This window comes from Dipodomys ordii, unplaced genomic scaffold (genome assembly GCF_000151885.1).
Source record: "Dipodomys ordii isolate 6190 unplaced genomic scaffold, Dord_2.0 Scaffold18, whole genome shotgun sequence".
Classification (NCBI taxonomy): domain Eukaryota; kingdom Metazoa; phylum Chordata; class Mammalia; order Rodentia; family Heteromyidae; genus Dipodomys; species Dipodomys ordii.
The window spans coordinates 5232508-5255142 of NW_012267234.1; the positions used below are offsets into that span (position 1 = coordinate 5232508).

General features: G+C 36.4%; 1 protein-coding gene across 1 annotated transcript in view; it reads right to left on the reverse strand.

Moving 5' to 3' along the window:
* Positions 1 to 20583: 20583 nt before the first annotated feature.
* Positions 20584 to 22635, reverse strand: part of Cdh11 (cadherin 11, type 2, OB-cadherin (osteoblast)) — a 78278-nt gene continuing 76226 nt past the window's right edge. Inside the window, exon 12 of the mRNA XM_013012972.1 lies at positions 20584 to 21913. Coding sequence (XP_012868426.1) covers positions 21417 to 21913 — 497 coding nt within the window. The 3' untranslated portion in view covers positions 20584 to 21416. The remainder of the gene's footprint in view (positions 21914 to 22635) is intronic.

Consider the following 22635-nt stretch of genomic DNA (forward strand, 5'->3'; position numbering starts at 1 on the left):
GTTTGACTGAGCTCTGTTCATTCTTCAATAACCCCCATTTTCCTGGCCAAAGTTGTGTTTGATAGAATGATGATTCTTGGAGTGACACCTCTTTGGTGTATCCAGTCCTGAGGTAGGGCTTTCTCCCTGAGATCTACAGACAGCCACAAAGACATGCTCCATGATCCTTGTGACTATTTTCCCAAAGATCCCATCATGGAAGAAGGCAATACAACCTTCTTGGGACTTGGGCCATAGTGTCTTGGCTGTATAGGAATGACATAGGTTCCTCACCCTGCTCCTATCCAATATGACTTCTTCTCAGGATGATTGACAGCTAGAATAGCTATTCCCTTTAAGGAATACTTTCTGTTTTCATCACCACCTGCAGGTGATCTGGGTGGTGCCCTAACACCACCTTACCCCAGCCCAATCACAGAATATACACAGCAGCTCATAGATCAAATTATCAGTGACTCAACTGTGTATATCCACAGGTCAAACAGATGACCTCTGTCTCACCCACATTGGTTTATTCTGGGTCTCTTGACTCTCTCCAGTGGAATGGCTTAAGAACACTTTCAAGACAACTGTTTTCTACATCACCAACTATGAGAAAGCAAAGTTTGCACAGTTAAACTCAAGTCCTAACTCCTGTTCTCCAGGTTCAATAAGATCCTTGAGCTGATCTGTCCTTCAGCAATCTTCCTTTTCAAATCTTTATGGCCCTTTCACAAGCACATCTTACTAATAGGTACTTGTCTGAGTACTTGTTGTATAAGAAATTCTTCTGGGTAGAGCCAACATGAGCAAGAGGGGTCATGAGAAGGATTCTAAAGGACTATCTATGAGAGATTTCTTCTGATTCCCCATTTCAACTAGGAGAACATGGGAACGCACTGGAGTAATGGTGTCACAGAAGTAGATCTTGAATACAAGTGCTAACTTGACAACAAGCAACCACTTACTATTCAGGTGTCTACCAGAAATAAACTCTAATTGTATACCACTGATAAGATTTTATGGGTGATACCCTGCAGCATATTTCATTAATTCTCACCTAGAGTCTCTGTCATCCTCTCTTCCTCTGTGTCATAGAATTTATCATTTTAAGGACTTGCATATGCTTCATGGGAATATAAATGGATGCAAAATTCTTGCAAAGCAATTTAGCATTAATGGATCAAGAGTCTTAAAAATGTTCATACAGGGTTATTATGGCTCAGCCATTCAACTTCCCGAAATCTATCCAAATGAAATAACCTAAGACATAGGGGAAAATAAATATGTATAAATATTTGCAGAAATATGTTTATCACATCATCATTTCCCATTTTGTTGATAGGATAAAAAAACCTAGATGGATAATAAAGGAAATTATTAAATGATAATATCCATATGACGAACTGTTAGGCAGCCATTAAAAAGGTGCTTATGCAAAATTGGTAACATAAAAACTACATATGATAAATATTTTTAGGAGAAAGATGCAAGGTGCAGAATTGTGCAGAGAATATGATTGTGGCTGTGGAGAAGTTGCATATAAAACAGGCTCCATTGGAAGGAGAGCAGCCTGGGAGGAAGGAAAGAGGGAATGCAGAAGGCAAGATTGTTGGGCTGATCCCATTCTTCTTTCAGCTTTATAGACTGTTTTAGGTACCTTTGATTGGTACCTTTTTTCTTTAATGTTTAATGCTTGCAATAAAAATTGACAGGTGCTTTTGGTTGTTGTCCATTTGATTAGCTAATCTTCACTGTACAAAGCATTTATGTTCCTCGATGCTACAATGCCCACGAATTTCTCTCCCCTCACAGCTGATGTTTTGTGCAGAACCTTGCAGCACAGATATCTCCACGGACTTCCCTTTATTATCAGACTTGCGTCCTCATAAATTCCTCTTGTTTGAAGCTTTTCAGCCCACACATGCCACATCAGATATGGAGGTTGACTCCTTCCTTCTCTCCTCAGGGCCATTTCCACTCAGCCCACCCACAGAGCATACAGCCCTGTCTATTTTAACATGCAAGAAACTCCCATGTTTCTGTGACCTGTCTGGTGCTTGTGACTTATGTTGCACTGCAAAGAAATCCTCTGTTGAATAAAAACTATGTTCTTAATCCAGCTGTACCTTTATCATACCTGCCTCTCTTTTTAGGCATGGCCATGATTTGGTGGTCCACAAGTCTATATGAACTCTTTGTGGGAGGTCCCTACACCCTGACAATTGTATTCTTTCAGGGTAAAGCTTTGCTGCAAGATTTCCCTGAAGTCCCACAATCCACAAGGCCCTTGTCATTTTTTTCCCAGAGCAGATGCTCTCTTTCTCATATTTTATGATGATGACTGATACCCCAAGTCTGCCAATGCCCTCATATCCCACGCACCTTTGAACATCCTGAATTAGATTTAGTACAGGAAATTTTCAGACCCTGGCCAGACATCTTTTGCGTAGTTCAGGCTGCTGGGAACAAACCTGTTAAGATTTGGCTCTCTTTCTTGCCCCTTCTCTCCACCTCCCTCTGGAAGAACTCCAGCATGGGCAATTTCATTTTCTAAAACAAATCAATTACCCAACATGTACTGAGCATCTGCTACATAAAAAAATACAGTGCTACTTTCATGAGGAGCTCAGGTAAAAGACAGGAGGTGTCTCTACCTTCAGAGACTAAGCAATGTAACAGTGATTGTCACCATATACACCAAAGAAACAGGAGAGGAAGGCAGGGAGGGAAAGAGGGAGGGAGGGAGGGAGGGAATGAAAATGAATTAAGCTTTAACTGTATGCTAACCAAAAAAAAATGTTGATCACAAGGAAAATCAAAAGACGTTGATAAATGATTTCCAACGTCTTTATTTTGACAAAACACTATGAAAGATAAATGAGGAGCAAGCATAAGAGAACATAAGCACAAACATTTTCCCAAGAGACACATAGACCTATTAACCTTGAGCAGAGGTCTCGGTGCTCTCTGACTGCCAGACATCAACTATTCTGAGAGAGTGGAAGCTTAGAAACAGAATCATATTCAGCCAAACTGGTCCGTGTGGCTGCATGCCTGCCCAAGGCTGTATAGGGAGAGGGGGGGAAGGGGGGAAAGAGGGGAGAGGGGGGAAAGGGGAAGGGGTAGAAGGAAAGGGAGAGGGAGAGAGGGGGGAGAGAGAGAGGGAGAGAGACACATAATAATATCTGATTCAATGTGGGGGGCATAATACTTTGATCTTGTGACAGCAGCCAGCAAGCCATACACACGTCCATGGCAAAGATAAAATAGAACTGCCCCCTCCAGAACATAATCACAAGCTCTGATCCATATGTGATTTATTCTTGCTCAAGGTTCAGTCCAAGCAGCTACAGTGAAGCTGGACACCACAGAGGAATGTCAGAGCTGGACATCAGTGGCCACATACCTACCAGGGATGTAGTAGACTCACAGAGTTCATTCACAGAACAAATAAGTGACAAAGCCAATAACAATCACCTCCTCGGGGAAATTCTTACCTGAAGTTACTGCAATATGTACTCTAACCAGTGCCCAACTAAAACTTTGTAAGACCTGAAAGAAACAATATATTGGTAGGAGGTTATCTCAGACGTCAGTATGGAGGTTTTGCTTTTGTTTCTTGGAGGTACTGAGATTTGGGTTCTGGGCCCTTCTTCATGTTTGCCATGCCAAGTACATTACCACTTGAGGCATGCCCCCAGCTAATGTTTTCCTCTTTTAATCTAGAGCCCTACTTTTTGCCTAGAACATCCTGAATCCAGTCTTCCTCTTTGCACTTCCTGCATAGCTGAGCTGACAGAGGTGTACAACAACCCTGCCTAGCTTTATATTAGCTAAAATGGCAGCGGGGGCAGAGGGAGAGGGGGAAATTATGAACATTTTTTTGCCTAGGCTTGTCTCAGATCATGATCTCTCTAAGCTCTGCCTCCTAAGTAGCTAGGATGACAGTCAAGAACTACTGCACCTAGCTAAAGCATTCTGTATACTTCTCACTCGCCATACTAGCCTGCTTTGCTATACCCTCAACAAAGACCCCATGGACCAAGGAAGAATACACAAATTTATCCAGAAAATCCTCCCGCTTACACTTGAACTGAAGGTGACCTCCGAACCACTAGGGATTTGGCACTGATATTGTCAACTGCTCATTTCCTCCTTTTGAACCTTTAAACAACTGCTTCTCTGGGAAGCATCAGGCTATCTGTTGCTTAGACGACTAGCAGATGGAGTTCAGTTTATAGTTCAATCAGGAATCCCAATGAAAAGTCATTGGCAGGGATTAATTACTCGGATTAATGGCACCTTGCAAAGCCTCCTGATATCGGCAGAAGGCTGGTCCTATGTTAAGTACACGTAGGAATGTCAAGGAATGTCAACTTCTGGAATTTCATATCCACATTGGGAAGACTACTAAGAAGATGGCAGAGAATGGTTTACTAATGCCCAAAATTTGTGATCTGATGTTTTTTTAATTAAGTTTTTTTTCCTTTCTGAATATCAGTAAGTTGTACAAAGTAGATACAATGTCACTTGTCTAAATAACCAGTGTTTCTTGATCTGGGTCATGCATTCCATTATTCTCCTCCATCCCAAGTTTACTTCCCCCAGCTTCATTTCATATTTCCACTTCCTTCATCATGCATGTACATCAAGTATTCTTATTGTATTTGTCCTTCCTTCATCTATTCACTCCCACTGTAGCCCCTTACAATTTATTCCATTATTTTTATAAAGATATACATTGGATGCAATAATATTTGCATTTTTAATTGTACAGTTCTGCTGTTTCACAAATACAAATAATCACATTAGCCACTACAATAAACATATAGAAAGAATTTTCCCTATAATCTAATGCAGTCAATTTCTTTCCTCCACTTCAACACCAGGCGAACTAGTCTGGTTTATCTCTTTAATTATTTCCTTTACAATATGTCATGTAAACAGAAGCATGCTAGCCGATCGCCAGTGGTTCAGGCCTGTAATTAATCCTCATGACTCAGGAGGCTGAGATGCGAGGATCACTGTTCAAAACCAGCCAGTCCAGGAAAGTCCGTGAAACTCTTTTCTCCAGTTAATCACCAAAAGCCCAAAGTGGAAGTATGGCTCAAGTGGTAGAGTGCAAGGCTTGAGCAAAAAAGTTCAGTGACAGCACCCAGGACCTGAATTGAAGCTTGAAGACCAGCATGCGTGCAGACATGCACACACACACACACACACACACACACACACACACACACACACACACACACATGGAAGCCTGCTGGCTCTAGTTTGTTTCTGTAGTTGCATTCAAAGATCCATCTATTAAATGCTCAATATATTATTGAAAGGTGATAAAACATTGAAGAGATGAGAACTAATGGGAGATGATCTTCACCTGCATGGGACTGTGTCCTTGAAGATGAGTGTGGAGTCCTGGTCTCTTCTTTGTCTTCTACATCTTCTACCTTTGGTATTCGATTTCACTCTGTCAATGCTTTCACTCTGGCTTGTTACATCACTTCGTTTTTTCAGAGTAACAGGGCCAATGGAGAATGGAATGGAAAGTAAGTCAAGATAAATGTTTTTCTCTTGAGAAAGTGATGTATTGCAGGTGTTTAGTGAAGAAAATCTCAGCAACATGTATAAGAGTCGCAGCTTTTGGAGGCTAGTTTCTTTCACTAAACATGAGCAAATTTGAAATTCACTTATTTAGATAAGAATATCAATGCTATTGTTTTGGGGTTTTTTTTTGATACACCATAATCTGTCATTGGATATTTTTCACTGATACTATTTTTTCACAATTATGAATAAAACCACAATAAATATTCGCATATACAAATTTTGTGAATAAAGGTTTTTATTTCACTTAGCTAAATTCCTCAGAGTTGATATGAGTAACTTTGTAAAACACTGCCTAAAGATTTTACAAATTTGTTAATACTTTGCACATGAACAACACTGATAACTGTCTCATGTTCTTATCAATTCTTCATATTTAAAAACATTTTTTGGCAGTCCTGGGGCTTGAACTCAGGACCTGGGCACTGTTCCTGACCTTCTTTTGCTCAAGGTTAGCACTCTACCAATTGAGCCACAGTGCCACATCTGGCTTTTCTGTTTATATGGTACTGAGAAATCGAACTCAGTGCTTCACGTGTGCTAGATGAGCACTCTTCCACTAAGCCACATTCCCAGCCTATATTTAATTTTTTATCTAAGAAATTATTGGTTAAACAATGTCACCTAAATGAACACTGTGCAGTTTCCTTTGTATGAATATGCTTAAATATTAATGTGTATATAATATGGGTTTCTCAATAAAACAAGTTTCATTTTTCAAGGGGTAATTTTTTTCTTAAAAAGGAGATTGTAGTATGTTTCCTTGTGGTGATAATTTTCATTTCCCAAACGACAGACAGTTTGGGGTATCAATATATTCCACCAGTGTGCTGCTTATCTATATATTTTTAATGGTATAGCTGTTCCAATATTCTTTTCATAGTGTAACAGGGAGCTTTATTTTGCTGCTATTGTTTGTTTTTGTTTTCTTGGAGGTGTCTTATTCATGGTAAACTAATACTCTAGCTCTGAGCATATGTTGCAGTAACAAATTAGTTTACTGGATACAAATTACTTTTCTGTGTACAAGTCGTCTATCAAGTATGTGACCAGGATATTTTTGCCCCCTCCTTGGCTGAAACACTTTGGCTGAAGGCAAATTCTAGATCTTATGGAGAATAATTGATCATATATTTATTTATGGGGCAAGCTAATAAGTATTTTTCGTTACTTTCTTCTTGATATTTTGTAATTTTAAATCTTAAATTTGGGTTCAATTGTGAGTTAATATGACATAAAGTATAGCTTTTTGCATAATCATATTTTCAATAAAAGTGAAGTTGTCTTCTTTGCTGTTTTTCTTTTTCCATTTTGTTGTTGTTATTCTTACTTATACTGGAGATCAAACTGTGTTTTGCCACTGAGCTTCGTCAAAGTGCGTTTTTGGTTTGTTTGTGTGTTTGTTTTTGAGTTTTTGGTGCTGATTCTGGGCTTGAACTCAGAGCCTGGGTGTTGTTCCTGAGCTTTTGTGTTCAAGGTTAGCAACTACACCACTTGAGCAAGTGCTTCATTTCCTTTTTTTGAGTGATGAACTGGAGAATAGCGTTTCTTGGACTTTTACTGCACGAGCCGATTTTGAACCGTGATTCTTAGATCTCAGCCTCCAGAGTAGCCAGGATTATAGACATGAGTTACCAGTGCCTGTTTTTCTGTCAATTTTTAACCATGTTTTGAACTATTTTTTCATATTCTTATTTACTAATATAAAACTATTTAATACATAATGTAACTATTATGTTTTCCTTCATCTTTATCACTTCTTCCTTACTAACAGTATCATCATTATTGATTTATATTATCATATTGACATCACTAAGCCTTGGCCACCTTAACATACAAGAGTAGAATTTTTAAGCTATATGTGATCCCTTTTTATGAAACTGATTTTAATCAATTCTTTGTTTATGATGTAAACTATTTTTTCTTTCCTTTAAACTTCAATTACTTGTGTGCCTCAGAGTTCTCATTTTAAAACATGGATATGATTTTAGTACTTTAGTGTTAAGACTTGGAGGCATACATTTTGAAATAATATATGAGAATTAAATCTTTGAGATTTAGGTCAACAACATAACTGTGTCACTTCTGCTCTAAAATCATTAGAAGATGAAATTATTAAGCTACTGCCGCTTTAGACCTTACAGGCAAAAACAATTTGAAATTAGCTTTCAAATTTCTCTTTCTGAACAACTTGTAAAAATGACAAATACCTCCTGAAAAAACAAATGAAAGATTGCATGACTACATGGCCTGTTCTACAAGAAAACAAAAATTCCAAGTATGGAGCATTTTGATATTATAGTCCCACAAGTATTTTTACCAGAAAATAAACATTGGTTGACACTAATGCAGACATTAACTTTGAGAAAAATCACCATTATACAATGCTAGCAAGTCTTGGATTTAATAAGAGCATTTAGGACTAGAAATTAAAAGGTGGATGATCCCTTAGATTGTAGCCTAAAACTATATGCTATATATAAATGGGATACCTGTGTTTATAAATGTCACAAGTTTGTGGAAAGTTTATTACTTTTTAAACCCCTAAGTTCCATAGTCATTTTTGCACAGAGAATGTTTTTGTTTCTTCTTAGTCCTTTTCAAAAAAAAATAATTTTATTATCAAGGTGATATACAGAGGGGTTACAGTTTCATACATAAGGTTGTGAGTACATTTCTTGTCAAACACTGTTACCCTCTCTCTTGTTTTTCTCCCATTTTCCTTTCCCCAGTCTCCCACTCCTTTACACAAGTCTTCTAGGATTACTTGACAGTGGACCAATCCTACCTCACAAGATGATCAATAGAATTTTATTTACTTTGTTTCAGATCCTGAGATTTGAACTTAGGGCCTGGGCCCTGCCCCTGAGCTGTTGGGCTCCAGGCTCCCACTCTACCACTTAAGCCACAGCTCCACTTCCACTTTTCTTGTGGTTAAATGGAGAGACTTTCACACAATATTATATAGCTCAATAGTTATGTATATATGACTACATGAGATGATGCTAATCTAAATGAACTCCAAGATATAGAAACAAGAAGTTTTTTTGTTGTTTTGTTATTATTTTTGTGTTTTTTAAATGTATTATGTGAAGTTATTTTGTTTTTTCCCTTTGTTTTATCCACAGTTGTCACAATTTTTTATTTTGGTACTCTGTCTTGTGAATACATTTATCTGATTTGCAGAAGGGTAGGGGAATAACAAAATGGAGAGTCAAAAGACAAAGGGTGAACCAATGCAACAGTAATACTCGCAAGACACTATGTTGGAAATGAACTCTACAACTTTGGGGAGGGGAGGAGTTGGGAGGGAGAAGGAAAGTGGAAGAAAACAAGGGAGGGGGTAACATTATTCAACAAGAAATGTACTCATCACCTTACTTATTTAACTGTAACTCCTCTGTACATCATCTTTATCATAAAATTAAATTTTAAAAAGTGAGTTTCACAAATTTTCTTTCTCTGGGCTGGCCTCTAACCATGATCCTCAGATCTCAGCCTCCTGAGTAGCTAGGGTTACTGGTGTAAGTCACCTGTGCCTGGAAATTTTATTAGTATTGTCCTCACTGTATCCTGGTGTTTCCAACCTAACAAGATTTGACCTTTGGTTCTCAACCTTGTGAAATGTTTTTTTTTTTAAGTTGTTACTATTTAACAAGGCACAGATGGCTCAAACAAGTAATCCTAACTTCCCTGGAGACTGAGACCAAGTTACTGTACAGAGGGGTTACAGTTACATGGGCAAGGTAATGAGTCCATTGAGGACATGGCTTTGACATCAGCCTAGGTGGAAAAAGTTGTCCAAATTCCATCTACAAAATGACCCCTAAAAATGTAGGACTGGAAGCATAGCTCATGTGGTCTCATAACCGAGAGTGTCTTGTATGTGTGTGTATTCACATTTAGAAAACTTATAAAGATAAAGGATGACAATAACCTATTATCTTTGGATTTATTCTACTATAAATAAAAGATGGAGCTTAAGAATCAATTATGAATAGAAGATTTTGACGGTATCCTGAAAGCTCAGAGAGGGCTAGCTAGAATAATGTCTGTAGTAAAATGAACGTACAATTGCCAGCTATGCAACATGCTGTCATTATGCCCTTTTTATGTTTTTATTGTAAAAATAGTATACAGAGGGGTTACAGTTATGTGAGTAAGGTAATGAGTACATTTCCTATCAAGCATTGCTACCTCCTCCTTTGTTTTTCCCCTACCGTCCCTTCCTTACCCAACTCCTCCCCCCTCCCTCCAAGTTGTAAAGTTCATTTTCAACATAGTGTCTTGTACATTTCATTGTTACAATAAGTCAACCTGTGTCCTTGTTTCAGCATTTTGTTATTTCACTTCCCCTCCCCAAATTAGAAATGTATATACAAGATGCAAGGCACTGATGTCTAATACCGTGAAAACAGGTACATCAAGTTCTACATGGTGCAACTGGGACTAGCTCTCTCTCTCTCCCATCCTTTGTGTAATTTGGGCTGGTCCATGCTCACAGGAGTTAACGGGGTTGGCCCTGGACTTGAAGCTAGCCTAATTTTCTCTTCAATCTTTCTTGGACCATCAGGAAACAGTTATTCTTGCTGTTCTCTGGCAGTTTGGAGCTGGGGAAATATGTAAACCTGAACCGGTTGGAAGCTATGTGATTGCTTAGGCCATAGTACCCATGCCTATGGTCAAAAATTATTCTAGATGTTTTTGTGACAGTACTTTTAGATGTGATAAACATTTCATTTATTTTGGATTATGAGAGCACAGGCCTATAATTCCAGCTGCTGAACAAGAAGATCCAGGAAGACCTCCCTCAGCTCCAGGCCAGCTCAGGCAAAGAATCCAGAGACACTCTCAGTAAAATATACACCTGAGTGGTGGGGCACACCTGTGTTTCCAGCTCCTTAGGAGATGAAGGCAGGAGGCTAGCAGTTTAGTATTTGCCTAGCAAGCATGAAGCCCTGAGTTCAAAACTCAGTACTAAAATCACCACCACCACCTCCACTATCATCATCATCATCATCATCATCATTTCTTTGTATTAGTATAAATCTGTCTAAAAATGTTTGAGGAAACCAATCCTATTTACAATATCATCAAGAATAGAATGGAATGGCCCATTCGAAGATTGTATGGTAGAGTAAAAATTAGTGAAGAGAACAAGTTTTACATGCTAGTAGCGTGCGTACACACAATGCAGATACACACACATATGCACACCACATAAATATTTAACTATGTCTACATGTAACAAGCACAATGTAGCTTAAACATATAGGATAAAAATTTAAATCAAATTAAACTTCAAAAATTAAATCCGGGGCTGGGAATGTGGCTCAGTGGTAGAGCGCTTGCCTTGCATGCATGAGGCCCTGGGTTTGATTCCTCAGCACCACATAAGCAAAAAGAAAAAAGCCGGAAGTGGTGCTGTGGCTCAAGTAGTAGAGCGCTAGCCTTGAGCTGAAGAGCTGAGGGACAGCGCCCAGGCCCAGAGTTCAAGCCCCACAACCGGACCCCCCCTCCAAAAAAATTAAATCCATGGGACTTGAAGTAAAACCGATTATATTCTAAGAAATATGTGGGCGTCATCCAATCAGTGGTAAAGAAATGACTACCAACCTCACTAGAAGAAAAGGCCATTCTGTCAGTAGTCAGTCTTTGTACTTTAACTGCAATTCTCACCTTGTTTCCAGCCTGCCAGACTACCTGGCAGATTCTTGACTTTCTAAGGTACCATAATCTAATGTACTACTCAATTTCTCTTATAGATAGGTAGAGATAGATAGATGATAGATAGATAGATAGTTAGAGATAAATGACAGATGATAGATAGGTGTATGAATAAGAGATAAATGACAGATGATAGATGAGTAAGAGATAATAAAAGATGATAAATGATAAGAGATAAATGACAGATGATAGATACATACATACATACATACATACATAGATGATAAAGAGATAAATGACAGTCATCTTTTTTTCCACATACAAGAGAAATAAATCCAATATTGTATCTGTGCACACACGAGGTCAGTTTATGAGTTTAATTTGTAATCCAGATATGTATCTATGGGGTAGGACTCTGTTCTGATTTAACTTTAGGTCACTTAACAGCATAAATTAGTTTGTACCACCTCACAAGGTCCTTCATTCATTTCTCACATTATTATCCACTCTTGTAAGTCCACTCCTGCAGGCATTTTTCCAAACATGGATTATCTCTATAGACAGAGAGAGTCCCAGACGTAGAATGGCTGTGCTTGTAATAATTTGGCACTTCATACACATTATAAACTTGATTTTCTAAACAAATACCCCAATTTACACTTCTGCCATGAAAACATCATAATGTTCTCTGCATTCTTGCCAGGAGTATCATAATTTTCACTGCTGTTGTTTTATTTTTGTCTTGATGTCATTGAAATATATCAGTTTAAATGCTGAGTGTATATTTTTCATTAATATTTGGTGAGGACAGATATGTGAATTCTTCTGCTTATTACTACCCTGTTGCATGAATGCTTTAAATGATCTGGTCCTCAGTTTTATTCATTTGGTCTCTAGTGCCTGGTTGAAGCAAGACTTTCCTTGGCCAAATTACATAAAATATGAGTATTCTTTCCCAATCTGACAATTTCTTCCCATTTGCCTTCCTTTGATTATCTCCAACTCAGTACTTACACTTACTACTTATGGTGTATATATACATATATATAACTGTATATCATTGTAACTATAACCACAAGTATGTCTGTGTGCATAAAAATGTGAGTAGATCCACAGTGATTTGTCATATAACAAAGGTTGATTGTCTTTCCCTCACTAGGTGACCCAATAAATTAATATTGTTATATACTAGTGGAGCAGATTTCTCTATTTTCTGCCTTCCTTTCTTCTATATGAACTAAGTTCCTAAGTTGTTTCTGCTTTCTAGCCTCAAGGATATTTGTCCTGCAGAAAGGAGACATAGCCTGGAGTCAAAAAGCTTATCTAAGTCTTTTTTTTTTAAATGAAAGATGAAATCCAATGAAGAGACTGAAACGAGATGTAGGAAGACTTTTAATGTGCAATTTCACCCCTTTCTGAAATAAAGAGATGTGATGTCCACAGTTAGTCTTTGTCAGCACCTGTAGGAATGGGGTCTAGGTCCCAGAAGAAGGAGAAAGTTGGTTTGAGCTCACAATAGGATGCTCTGTCTACTGACAGCTGATCACAGGAAGCACTTCTTCATCCAAATATGCAGGCTTGGCTGGGGACCAGCCCAGTATATACATCTGTTAACAGAATTTCAAAACCCATGAAGCAAAAAATGAATACAACTGAAAGAGGAAATGAGAACAATCCAGAATTATAATTGGAGATTCCCAACAAAATTATTCTCAGTAACTGAACATAACCATTTAAAAAATGGTAAGGACAGAGAATAATTGAGCCCAATCCATCAATTTGAGTGAATCAATACTGGTGGAACATCAACCCAACAACAGAAAACTGAACATATTCCCAATCATTCATGGAATACATACCAAATTACCCAAAATTTTTTTAAAAACTCACCTAAAATGAAAGCCCAGGAATATTTATCTGTGGTCACAATTCAATTAAACCTAAAACTCAAAACCAGAAAGGAGAAAGGAGTAGGTCAATGGTAAGGTGCTTGACTATCATTCACAAGGCCCTGGATTTTGATCATCAATATTATAAGGAACAAAAGAAAGAAAGAAAAAAGGAAAGATGAAAAATTTTTAATAAGTGCCATGGATCAAAGAAGATATCACACAAGAATAAAACACCTTGAGCTGAATAGAAATGGCAAAGTATTATAGCAACATTGTGGATAGAGGTAAAGTAGACCTTGGAAGGAAATTTTGAGTATTAAATATTCCTCTTAATATAAAAGGAAGGTCTGAAATAAATAACCTAATCTTCTGCTTTACCCAAACAGAAAAGAAACACCAAATTCAATGTATTATAAATGGAAATGTTGAAAATACAAAAAACGTAGAAAGGAAATAAAGAGAACACAGTTTGAAGGTGTAACTCAAGAAGTAGAGGGCTGGTCTAGCGTGAATAAGGCTAAGAGTTCAATTCCCAAGTTTGAAAAAAGAAAAAAAACATAGAAACAAATTCAATGAAATCATGTGTTTCCAATTTAAAAAGGTAATGAAACAAGGCAACGCTCTAAATAGCCTGTTGAAATAAAACATAAAAGCCATAAAATACCAATTATTAAAAATTGTAATAATTACAAGTCATTGGCCTAAAAGGAGACACTTTGAACAGATTCAGGTCATTAGTTTAAGAATGTAGTTTGATATATACAAATTCCTGAGAAAACATACATGATCAAAGTCTTATAAACAGAAATAAGTAACCTGAATGCCTTCATGTCTACCACATAAGTGCAATTTGTGTAAAAGCCTTCTTATAAAGGAAGCTGCAAGCCCAGGGATTTTTATTGGTGAATACTAACAGGCTGTTAAAATGTAGAGATTACAAATTCTACATGAGACTGCCCAGAAAAACAGAAGAGCTCAAGTAATTTTAAGACCAATTTTAAATTACCACAATCATAATAGACATTACCAAAAAAGAAGAGCAGGAGGAGGGGAATAAAACATGCTTTCTTCAATATAAATCCAGAAAGCATTGATGAAAATTTAGTTTCTAGATTGCATCATGCATTAAAAGGACTCATAGATATTTGAGCACTTTTATGAAGGTTTATCTCAGGAGTGTGTGTTTGGTTGAAATTGTCAAATCAAACAATGAAATGTCCACGGATCCAAAACTGTCTACTAGACTATAGAAATCAAGGCAATATTTGACATCAATAGCACAAAACAGGGGATCCTCAAATAGACATAAACGTACATGGCTGATTCATTTTTGGCAATGCTGTTGTAGTAATTCCTGGGGAAAGGCTGATAAGGATAAATACTAATGGGGAGTATTATCAGTAGACAAAGGAGCCCGAGTTGTGTTTTTGTATGAAAAGATTCTTACCTTTGTGTTTGACTACACACAAAAATTAATTGGAAAACTTTAACTGTAAAATCAATGGCAAAAAAGTCAAAGACAAGGGAAGTATCACAAGTCTTATTTTTGGTATATTGTTATGGAAAGCACACAGATTTAATCTCAAATAATTTTATTATTTTTCTAGATAACATTCTCATCAAATGTTAAACATCATGTTTATAATATGAACAATGAAGGACTATCATTAAGCTAAAATAAAAATATAGCAGATATCAAAAATGATCAGAGAACATTACAACATAATACTTCACAGAAGTCAAATGTAGAATGCTAATAAACATTAGAAATAGTAAGATTCACTAGAAACCCAATACATGAAGAGTATGATACTTTAAAAAATTGGAACACCAAAAATATCACAGTGTCTTGACATATATAATAAAATGCATTGCTGGAGAAAGTATGAGTGAGAAAATGTTTCTTTTATGAAAATAAATTGAAAATATGTGTTTTAATTCCAAAAGAAAAATGGTATTCATGTGCTTTGAATCCGACTTATCATTGAAGAATCTCACTTTTTGGAATTCATCCAGAGGAAATAATCAGAACCCTACATTCTACTTTCTGAAGAGTTTCATTAATCTGAACATTATGTAAACACAATGTATAATCATTACTGCTTATTTCTGTGTCATTTGTAAATACAGATTTAGTTGTATTCCTGTGTCTTGGCTTAGTTTTCTATTTTTACAGAATTTCAATTAACTTTAAGCAGGGACTTGTTCCATTGAGCTGTTGTGGTTTTTGTCCCTAAAACCTTACAAGAAGGTAGCCTATTAAAAGAAAAATTAAATGAATTTCAGAAGTATTTAGAAATCTTTTCATTCTCTCATCCAATACAACATTGGGAAGAAATACAAGGGTTAATAATTTTTTCATACTTTAAACATTCTCCTATGTTGAGTATAATGTATACAACATAAAACTAAACTGACAAAGTGAATCCATCATTCATTTCTTATTTTTTAATATTTAAATATGCTATGGAATAAATTTAAGGTTATTTGCTTTAAATCAATATTAGCATTTAAAGCAGCAAAGAAAGAGAGGATATGTTTGGTGTGCTGAAATATTTCTCTAAGTTTAATGTGATGAAGGTTTCTCTTTCTCTACCTTCCTTCCTAGCACAAGTGAATCGCCTTTCTAAACTCAGGGTGAAAATCTCTATGAACCACTGACAATATAGCACCTTGTCAATCCTGAGGTGCAAAAATCTTGGTAGAATGACCATAAGAATTGATATCCTAATGAGTCACACTTACAAATGAGAGTATCACTAATGAAATTTGAAAACAAAAATTGACCTAAACCCAGACACAAACTCAAGACTACCTCAGAGAGAAACATGAAGGCATGCAATCATCCTGGATAGTCACAATACCCATAGAAAATGCCTGCTTTTATTTGTTCCTAGTAAACAAAACCACAGTAAAACAAAGCCATAAAGACAGTATTATGGTGCACTTAAATCTATAAGATGTCAATCATTTTTCCATCTTGTATACTTCATGCTATAATATATTCCTTATTTAGAGTTTTATCTGTAATATTAATCTGGAATGATTTAAAGAAAATTTACAATGAATATTAAATTGGTCTAATTTCTAAAACAGAGTATGCTGTGAGTAGATTATCCTCTTGATCTTTTAGTATGGAAATATTCTGCACATTGCAAACCATTATTAATAACATTTCGTGTGTAGCAGAAAACATAACACAATTTCCCTTTCCACCAACTCTAGAGTGAAAATCTATCACAGGTAAACTTCACATTATGACCTACAAAGTCATTGAATGGTTAAGTTCATTATAGCTCTCTGGAACAACACAAGGAATTTGAACCTTTATTGAAATATTGGGCCCTGAAAATAATGCATTTTTGTGCAGCATGTTATACATTTTTGTTTATTTTCTTACTCTAGGTCAGTCTTTCTGAAACTATTGAAATCATGTCAGATGGAGATTTTATATATATATATATATATATATATGTACGTATATGCATACACACATCCACACATGTGTTTATAGATGGTATATATATATAGGTGTGTGTATATATACACACATGGTATATATATATACATATATATAGGTGTGTGTATATATATGTGTGTATACTAGGTATAAAGTCTATGTGTATATATATATGTGCACATATACATACACATATGTGTATATATAAATATATACCTAGTGTGTCTCTCTGGTGTATATGCAAAAAATAAGAGACTTTCAGAACAGAAGGGCAGAAAGGCTTGCAAGCCACAAAGACAATCTGATACCACACCACTTCTGGGTCCAGTACTCTCTGAGTATGTGTTGAATGAATATCCAAGCAGGATGTCTAATTGCATCAGTCTAAATTCAAAGCATCTCAATGGTAATATTAAAATATGAGTGGCAGAAGGAGGGAAAACAAGCAAACAAATGACCACTTGTACATTTCTAGATTAGGATACTATGATTCCTAGAATCTGATACATAGAAGAATTTCCCATTTCTATTTAGCCATCTGTCTCTGAATTCCTGTCCAAACCATTTATAATCAGAGCCTTAGTATCAATGCCAAGAATCTAAATTTTTTAAAAAAAAGAAGAGATGGATCCTCCAGAGGAGTTCATTGGTAATTCTTGAGACTTATTTTGTTAGGTTTTATTACTATACTAAGCAGTGTTTTCCAAACTCCCAAGAGAAAGAAATTTGACCATTAATGTTTCTGGTGGGTTAGGGAAAAAGAAACAATGTTAAAACAGCATATAATACTTTCCAATTTCCTCCATGCTAAATGGTGGAAAAGTATAGTTAAATTCTTTTGAGTTGTTATACAAAGTATATTCTGATTGTGTGTCTTCAGATGTAAATGTTTTCATAGAAGATTTCAGTTTGTTTAAAAAAGGAGTGTTATTGTTTGAACAAATGAACAAAATCATTTTGATTACAAAGTTCCTCCTTTTGATTTCAAAGTTACTGCCATTCTTGACAAGTTCATATAAATTTCAAATGATACTTGTTATGTAGCTTGTATCCAATTGAGATGATGAATATTGATTGTCAAGTTGATTGTCCTGAGAAAGATCAAGGAGATTAAGAAAGCCTTAAGTTTGTCAGTAAAGTCATTTCTAGAGACAATTAGATAATGAATTATCCAAATGGATAATTCAGTCCATTGATGGATTAAAATTTTGATAAACTATTGGCAGGTGATAGGATTGGAGGAAGGGCAGTCAAGTTGGAAGTGACTGGGCTGTGTCCTTGGGGTTTTTATCTTGCCCTGATCTTTTATGCTTGTTCCTCTTTCTGGATTTTCTGTCTATCTTGATGTGAGCAGATCCACTAAAACCCCCTTGACATGATGGACTGAAACTTCTAAACCCAGAAACAAGTCTTTCCTCCCATAAGTTATTTTTGTGATGTATGTGCTCACATTGACAATAAACCTAAGGAGAACGTGAATTACATTGATTTCAACATGAATGTGTTACTCCCATTCTCCATGCATGATCCATTTCTCTAGGAAGTTAGAAGTTAGTCTGTATACAGGCTTCCCTTCCTGTCAGTTACCTGGCTGCCGCACCAACCTCTGAAGTCTTTCTTCTCCTCCATCTCTATCTACTGAATTATCTTAGCCCCTCATTGTATCTCATTGTTTCTTTCATAAAAATCTCCCTGGGGAATCTCTAGGCTTATATGGTGTTAACTTGCCTTCCTCATTGCCTGCTATATAGATTTTTCTATGCTTCTGCTCAGACCCTAACTTCTTACATGCCCATAGTCCTGTAATCTCACAAATAGAAGGGTGAAAGTTGGAGTAAAATTACACAGGAGTAATTTCAAGTAGTGCTCATCAAATTCCATGCAACAGGCAGAACACCAGGAGAAATGATGACTTTGACTAAGCTCTTTATGTGGGAGAGATAATCTGCTTTCTTATCTCCCTCAACCTCCCAAGTAAACCTCAGGATACAGCTTAGTTAAATACAGAAATAAACAGTGTTCCAAATGACTGTGCTAGGCCTATATTCTATTCAGGCCCAACATCTGACTATAGTTTATCTTTTATTTGATTCACTTTTTCTCTCAGTCTTGCATTATCTGGGGCAGTGGGTGATCAGAGAGGTAACTAGGTAAATAGAAGACCACAAAGTATGTGGTAAAATGTTGGAAAAACTGAACAATTCCAAGATTCACTCAGCAGCCTCAAGTAGCCAGCATCAAGATGTTGGCGAATGCATCAATAAATGGATTAATAAAGGATGACTAACACCTCTATCCTCTATCTAGAGGAACAGAGAAATGTTCCACTTTTTACATGCGTTGATGTCATAAAGCAGTGATTGCTTTATATCAAAATAAGGAAAGATCACTTAAGCTAAGATTGCTTTTCAGGGAATAAGTTGAAAAAGAAAAAAGACTTCACTAGTCAGAAAAGTATTTTATTTTCCAGCTTCTAAGAAGGTCCTACAAACAATAGAGCTTTAAAGTAAAAAAATTAAAAAGAAAAGATAAAAGGAAAACAAGTATTTTTAACTAATGAAAAGTAGACAGCCTTAAAAAAATCTTCGACATAAAAATGGAAAATGTAGTCAATTCTCTTCCAAATACATTCTTAGGAGGAAAAAGGATCATTCATAGTGACAGCGTTACTTACAGAGCATACTTGTTTAAGTGCTATTCCTATTCCTTTTAAGTTATTTTTTCATTTCAAATTCAATTGGAGATCTGTGCAAACCTAGCAAAATATTCTTTGGATTATAAAAAACTATATAAAAAATGAACACGACCTGCAATTATGGAAGTATTGTAATCCTTCACTGGTATGAATGATTTTGAAGTGGCATTGCCCACAGACTTTATTCCGTTGAAGTGTTCAGCCAATTTGATTGAAATGCAGAGGAAAATGGGAGTGAGCACCTCGTAAACACATTTCTCTTTGTCTGCATTTATCAAAGTGATGAAAATAGTATGGAACAGGATATCAAGAAATGCTTGAAACAAACTTTCACCATGAAGTAAGAAAGAAAATGATAGTCTAAACATTGTTTGACCACCCCCCAAAAAAAATCACATGCCTTGTCTTTAAGGGGGAAAAAAATGAGAAACTGCTTGCAGCATAACTTTGTATAGTCCTTCCCCAACTATTGCGACATTTTGGCCCTACTGTTGACCTGAAAATGCCCTTCATGTAAGTCCCAATCCCTAGAGCTGGATGTGGGGTGGATGATGGTAGGTATCTAATGGATCAAATGTATTCACACTCAGAGCCAACATGGTCTTCTGCTCTCATTTTGAGCTTATGGCTCCAACCATTTTCTAAAACAAAATATTTTGAGCTTAACTGACCCTTCTCTTAGCTTTTGCTAAGATAGTCACATTGCTTCGAGATAGGTCTTAAAATCACAGGAGGGAAAAAAAAAGATAAATTTAGACTGTCCAAAGTCAGACCATCAATATAAAGAAAAATGGGGTAACATTAAAGTTGAGACTCTTCCAGTTCTCAAATACTAGGATAGGGCATAAAATCTACAGGATGTAAAACTACTTAAGGGATCTACACCTTCAGAAATCTGCTAGCTTTAATTCCCTCATGAATTGGACTCTCCTACTCATGACAGTGCAGATATATGAGGTAAATAAATGTATATTATATAATGTATTGCAAATTGGGATTTACCTAGACCTCTAAACATCTTTCTTTAGGGGATGTGTGTAAAGAGAAGCCAGAAGGTTAACACTAAAAGCTACACAGAAATGCTTCACATGATGTTACATAATCTTGTCTGTAAAAATTTAAAAAAAAACACTTGAAACATATTTAACTTTAAATAAACAACAAAATCGGCAGACTACACAGATCATAAATAGGGTTATTAAAAGATCACAATTCAATCAGAAATGGAAATGGATCATTGGAAATCCAAATTTTTTTCCATGTTAAGAATCAAACCAGAATTAAAAAAGAATCTTTTTTTTTATTTCAAAGGTTGCTTCTTATATTGAAGCTCATATTAAAGCAACAGTACAATGTTCATAAAATATAAGTGTGATGCTGTAACATTTTCTTACATGTCAGAATACTGATATTTGTATGTATACTAAAATAAGAACTTTAAAATTGTACAAATAGATACATTAAAAATGACATAGAAATAGGGCGTTCCTCACTGAAACAAGACAGTTATATCTGGCACGTATTAGTTTAAAATGAAAGGAGAAGCAAAAAGATTTACAAGAATCAGCAGTAACAAGTTTGATGCTCAAGAGACATAATTGTACATTGTTTTGTACATACATTGTATGGGTTTAAGCTGGCTGAATATTATATATTTCAAGTTTAAAAATGCACTACATAAAGAGTGTCCATAGTTTAAGGCGAAATTACAGCTCAGAACTGTTGTCCTTTCTAATTTTGTGGAAGCATCTTTGACAAATTAAAAAATTAAAGAAGAAAGACTTAGATGTTCAGAACACATAAACAATTTCTCTTCCTTGTAAGTTCACCATTAGACTTCTTCACTTAAATATTTTGTATGCCAAGTGGTTTTTCTCCAGGGAAGTTGACAACTTCAATATTTGCCTTTTTCTTTTTGTTGTGGGAAAAGGTATTTCACAGTATTTACCACTTTGATGTCCTTTTGCAGTTTTATTAAACGTTATCCTCTCTGTAAAACTTCGCTTGTTTTAAATGAGCCTTTCCTTGATTTAAAAAAATACCTGTTTACACATCTTCTAGATTCTTGAGAATGCCAGACACAGTTCTTAAGGCCAAATTTGTATCGTTATTGTTAAGAATCATCGTCAAAAGTGTCTTTGGAACCGTACAAGTCTGCTAGTTTCTTAAAACGAGGTCCCCAGTTCTGTAGATAGTCATAATCCAAGTCTGAGTCTGTCGTGGCAGACTCTAAGGTGCTGAGGGACCCGGCCACCGACCCCCGGCCCTCGTAGCCATAGATTTGGATGGAGTCGTAGGGGGGAGCCGTGGGGTCATTATCAGCCTCCTGTATCCTTGTGTTGATGAAATCATCCACATCCACACTGTTGGGCGCAGGCCGCAGCCCTGGTCTAGGCATATACTGATACTCAGGCTTGATGTCTTTTCGAGGGATAAATCCATTGATACCATCTGGATTCTGGAGGGTGGCGATATCAAAGGCCTCCGTGTCTTCCTCCCCGCCTCCTTCATCATCGTAGGTGATGATATTTTCGCGGACATCCTCCTCCTCAAAAACAATGAGTGGCTCTTTCTTTTGTCTCCTCAAGGTCACAAACAACACAACAATGACTACAAAGGAAGTAAAGGAAAGTCAGTGGAGGATGACATCCTTCCTCTCTTCCTCCCCCACCCCCAACCCCAAAGCGTTCCCAGGGAGATTCACTTCCCAAAGGAATCCTCTTTCTATGGAAAGGATAAGTGTATCAATGCTTAAGAATCGGAAGTGACAAAAATAAATAAATAAGACATTGCCTAGAAATCTCCAAAGACAAAGACAGTTGACCATCCACTGTAACTCTGTGAAATCGGCCTATGACTTGGGAAGTTGACTGCGTGCTGCTTAGAAACACTATGACCAAGGAATCCCAATGCTCAATGCTAAGAATTGGAATTAAAATTCCAAATATGTCAGTCCATGGTTTCTTAAGAGAAAGCTAATCCTAGATTTCTTCCATTTGCAAACCCCTATGAAAATTTAAGAATGAGGACATTCAATGAATTTAGGATCTATTTTTCCCACAGGAGGTAATATCTAGCGTTTGTCCCAGAGGTCTTGAAAATACCAATGACCCTACTATAAAATAAAAAGGTGAATGGCTGGAACATATAAAGACCTCCAGGAGAAAAAAAATCTCCCATTTATTTGAACATTGTTTTAAAAATCTGGAAAAAGGAAGTCCTACAGAGGAGGCACTGAGAAATATCCCATTAAATTTCAACACTCAAAGAAGAGCTCAGACACTGCCTAATTCTTTATTGATACCACTGGCCTTCACTTAACCCTTCTAGGA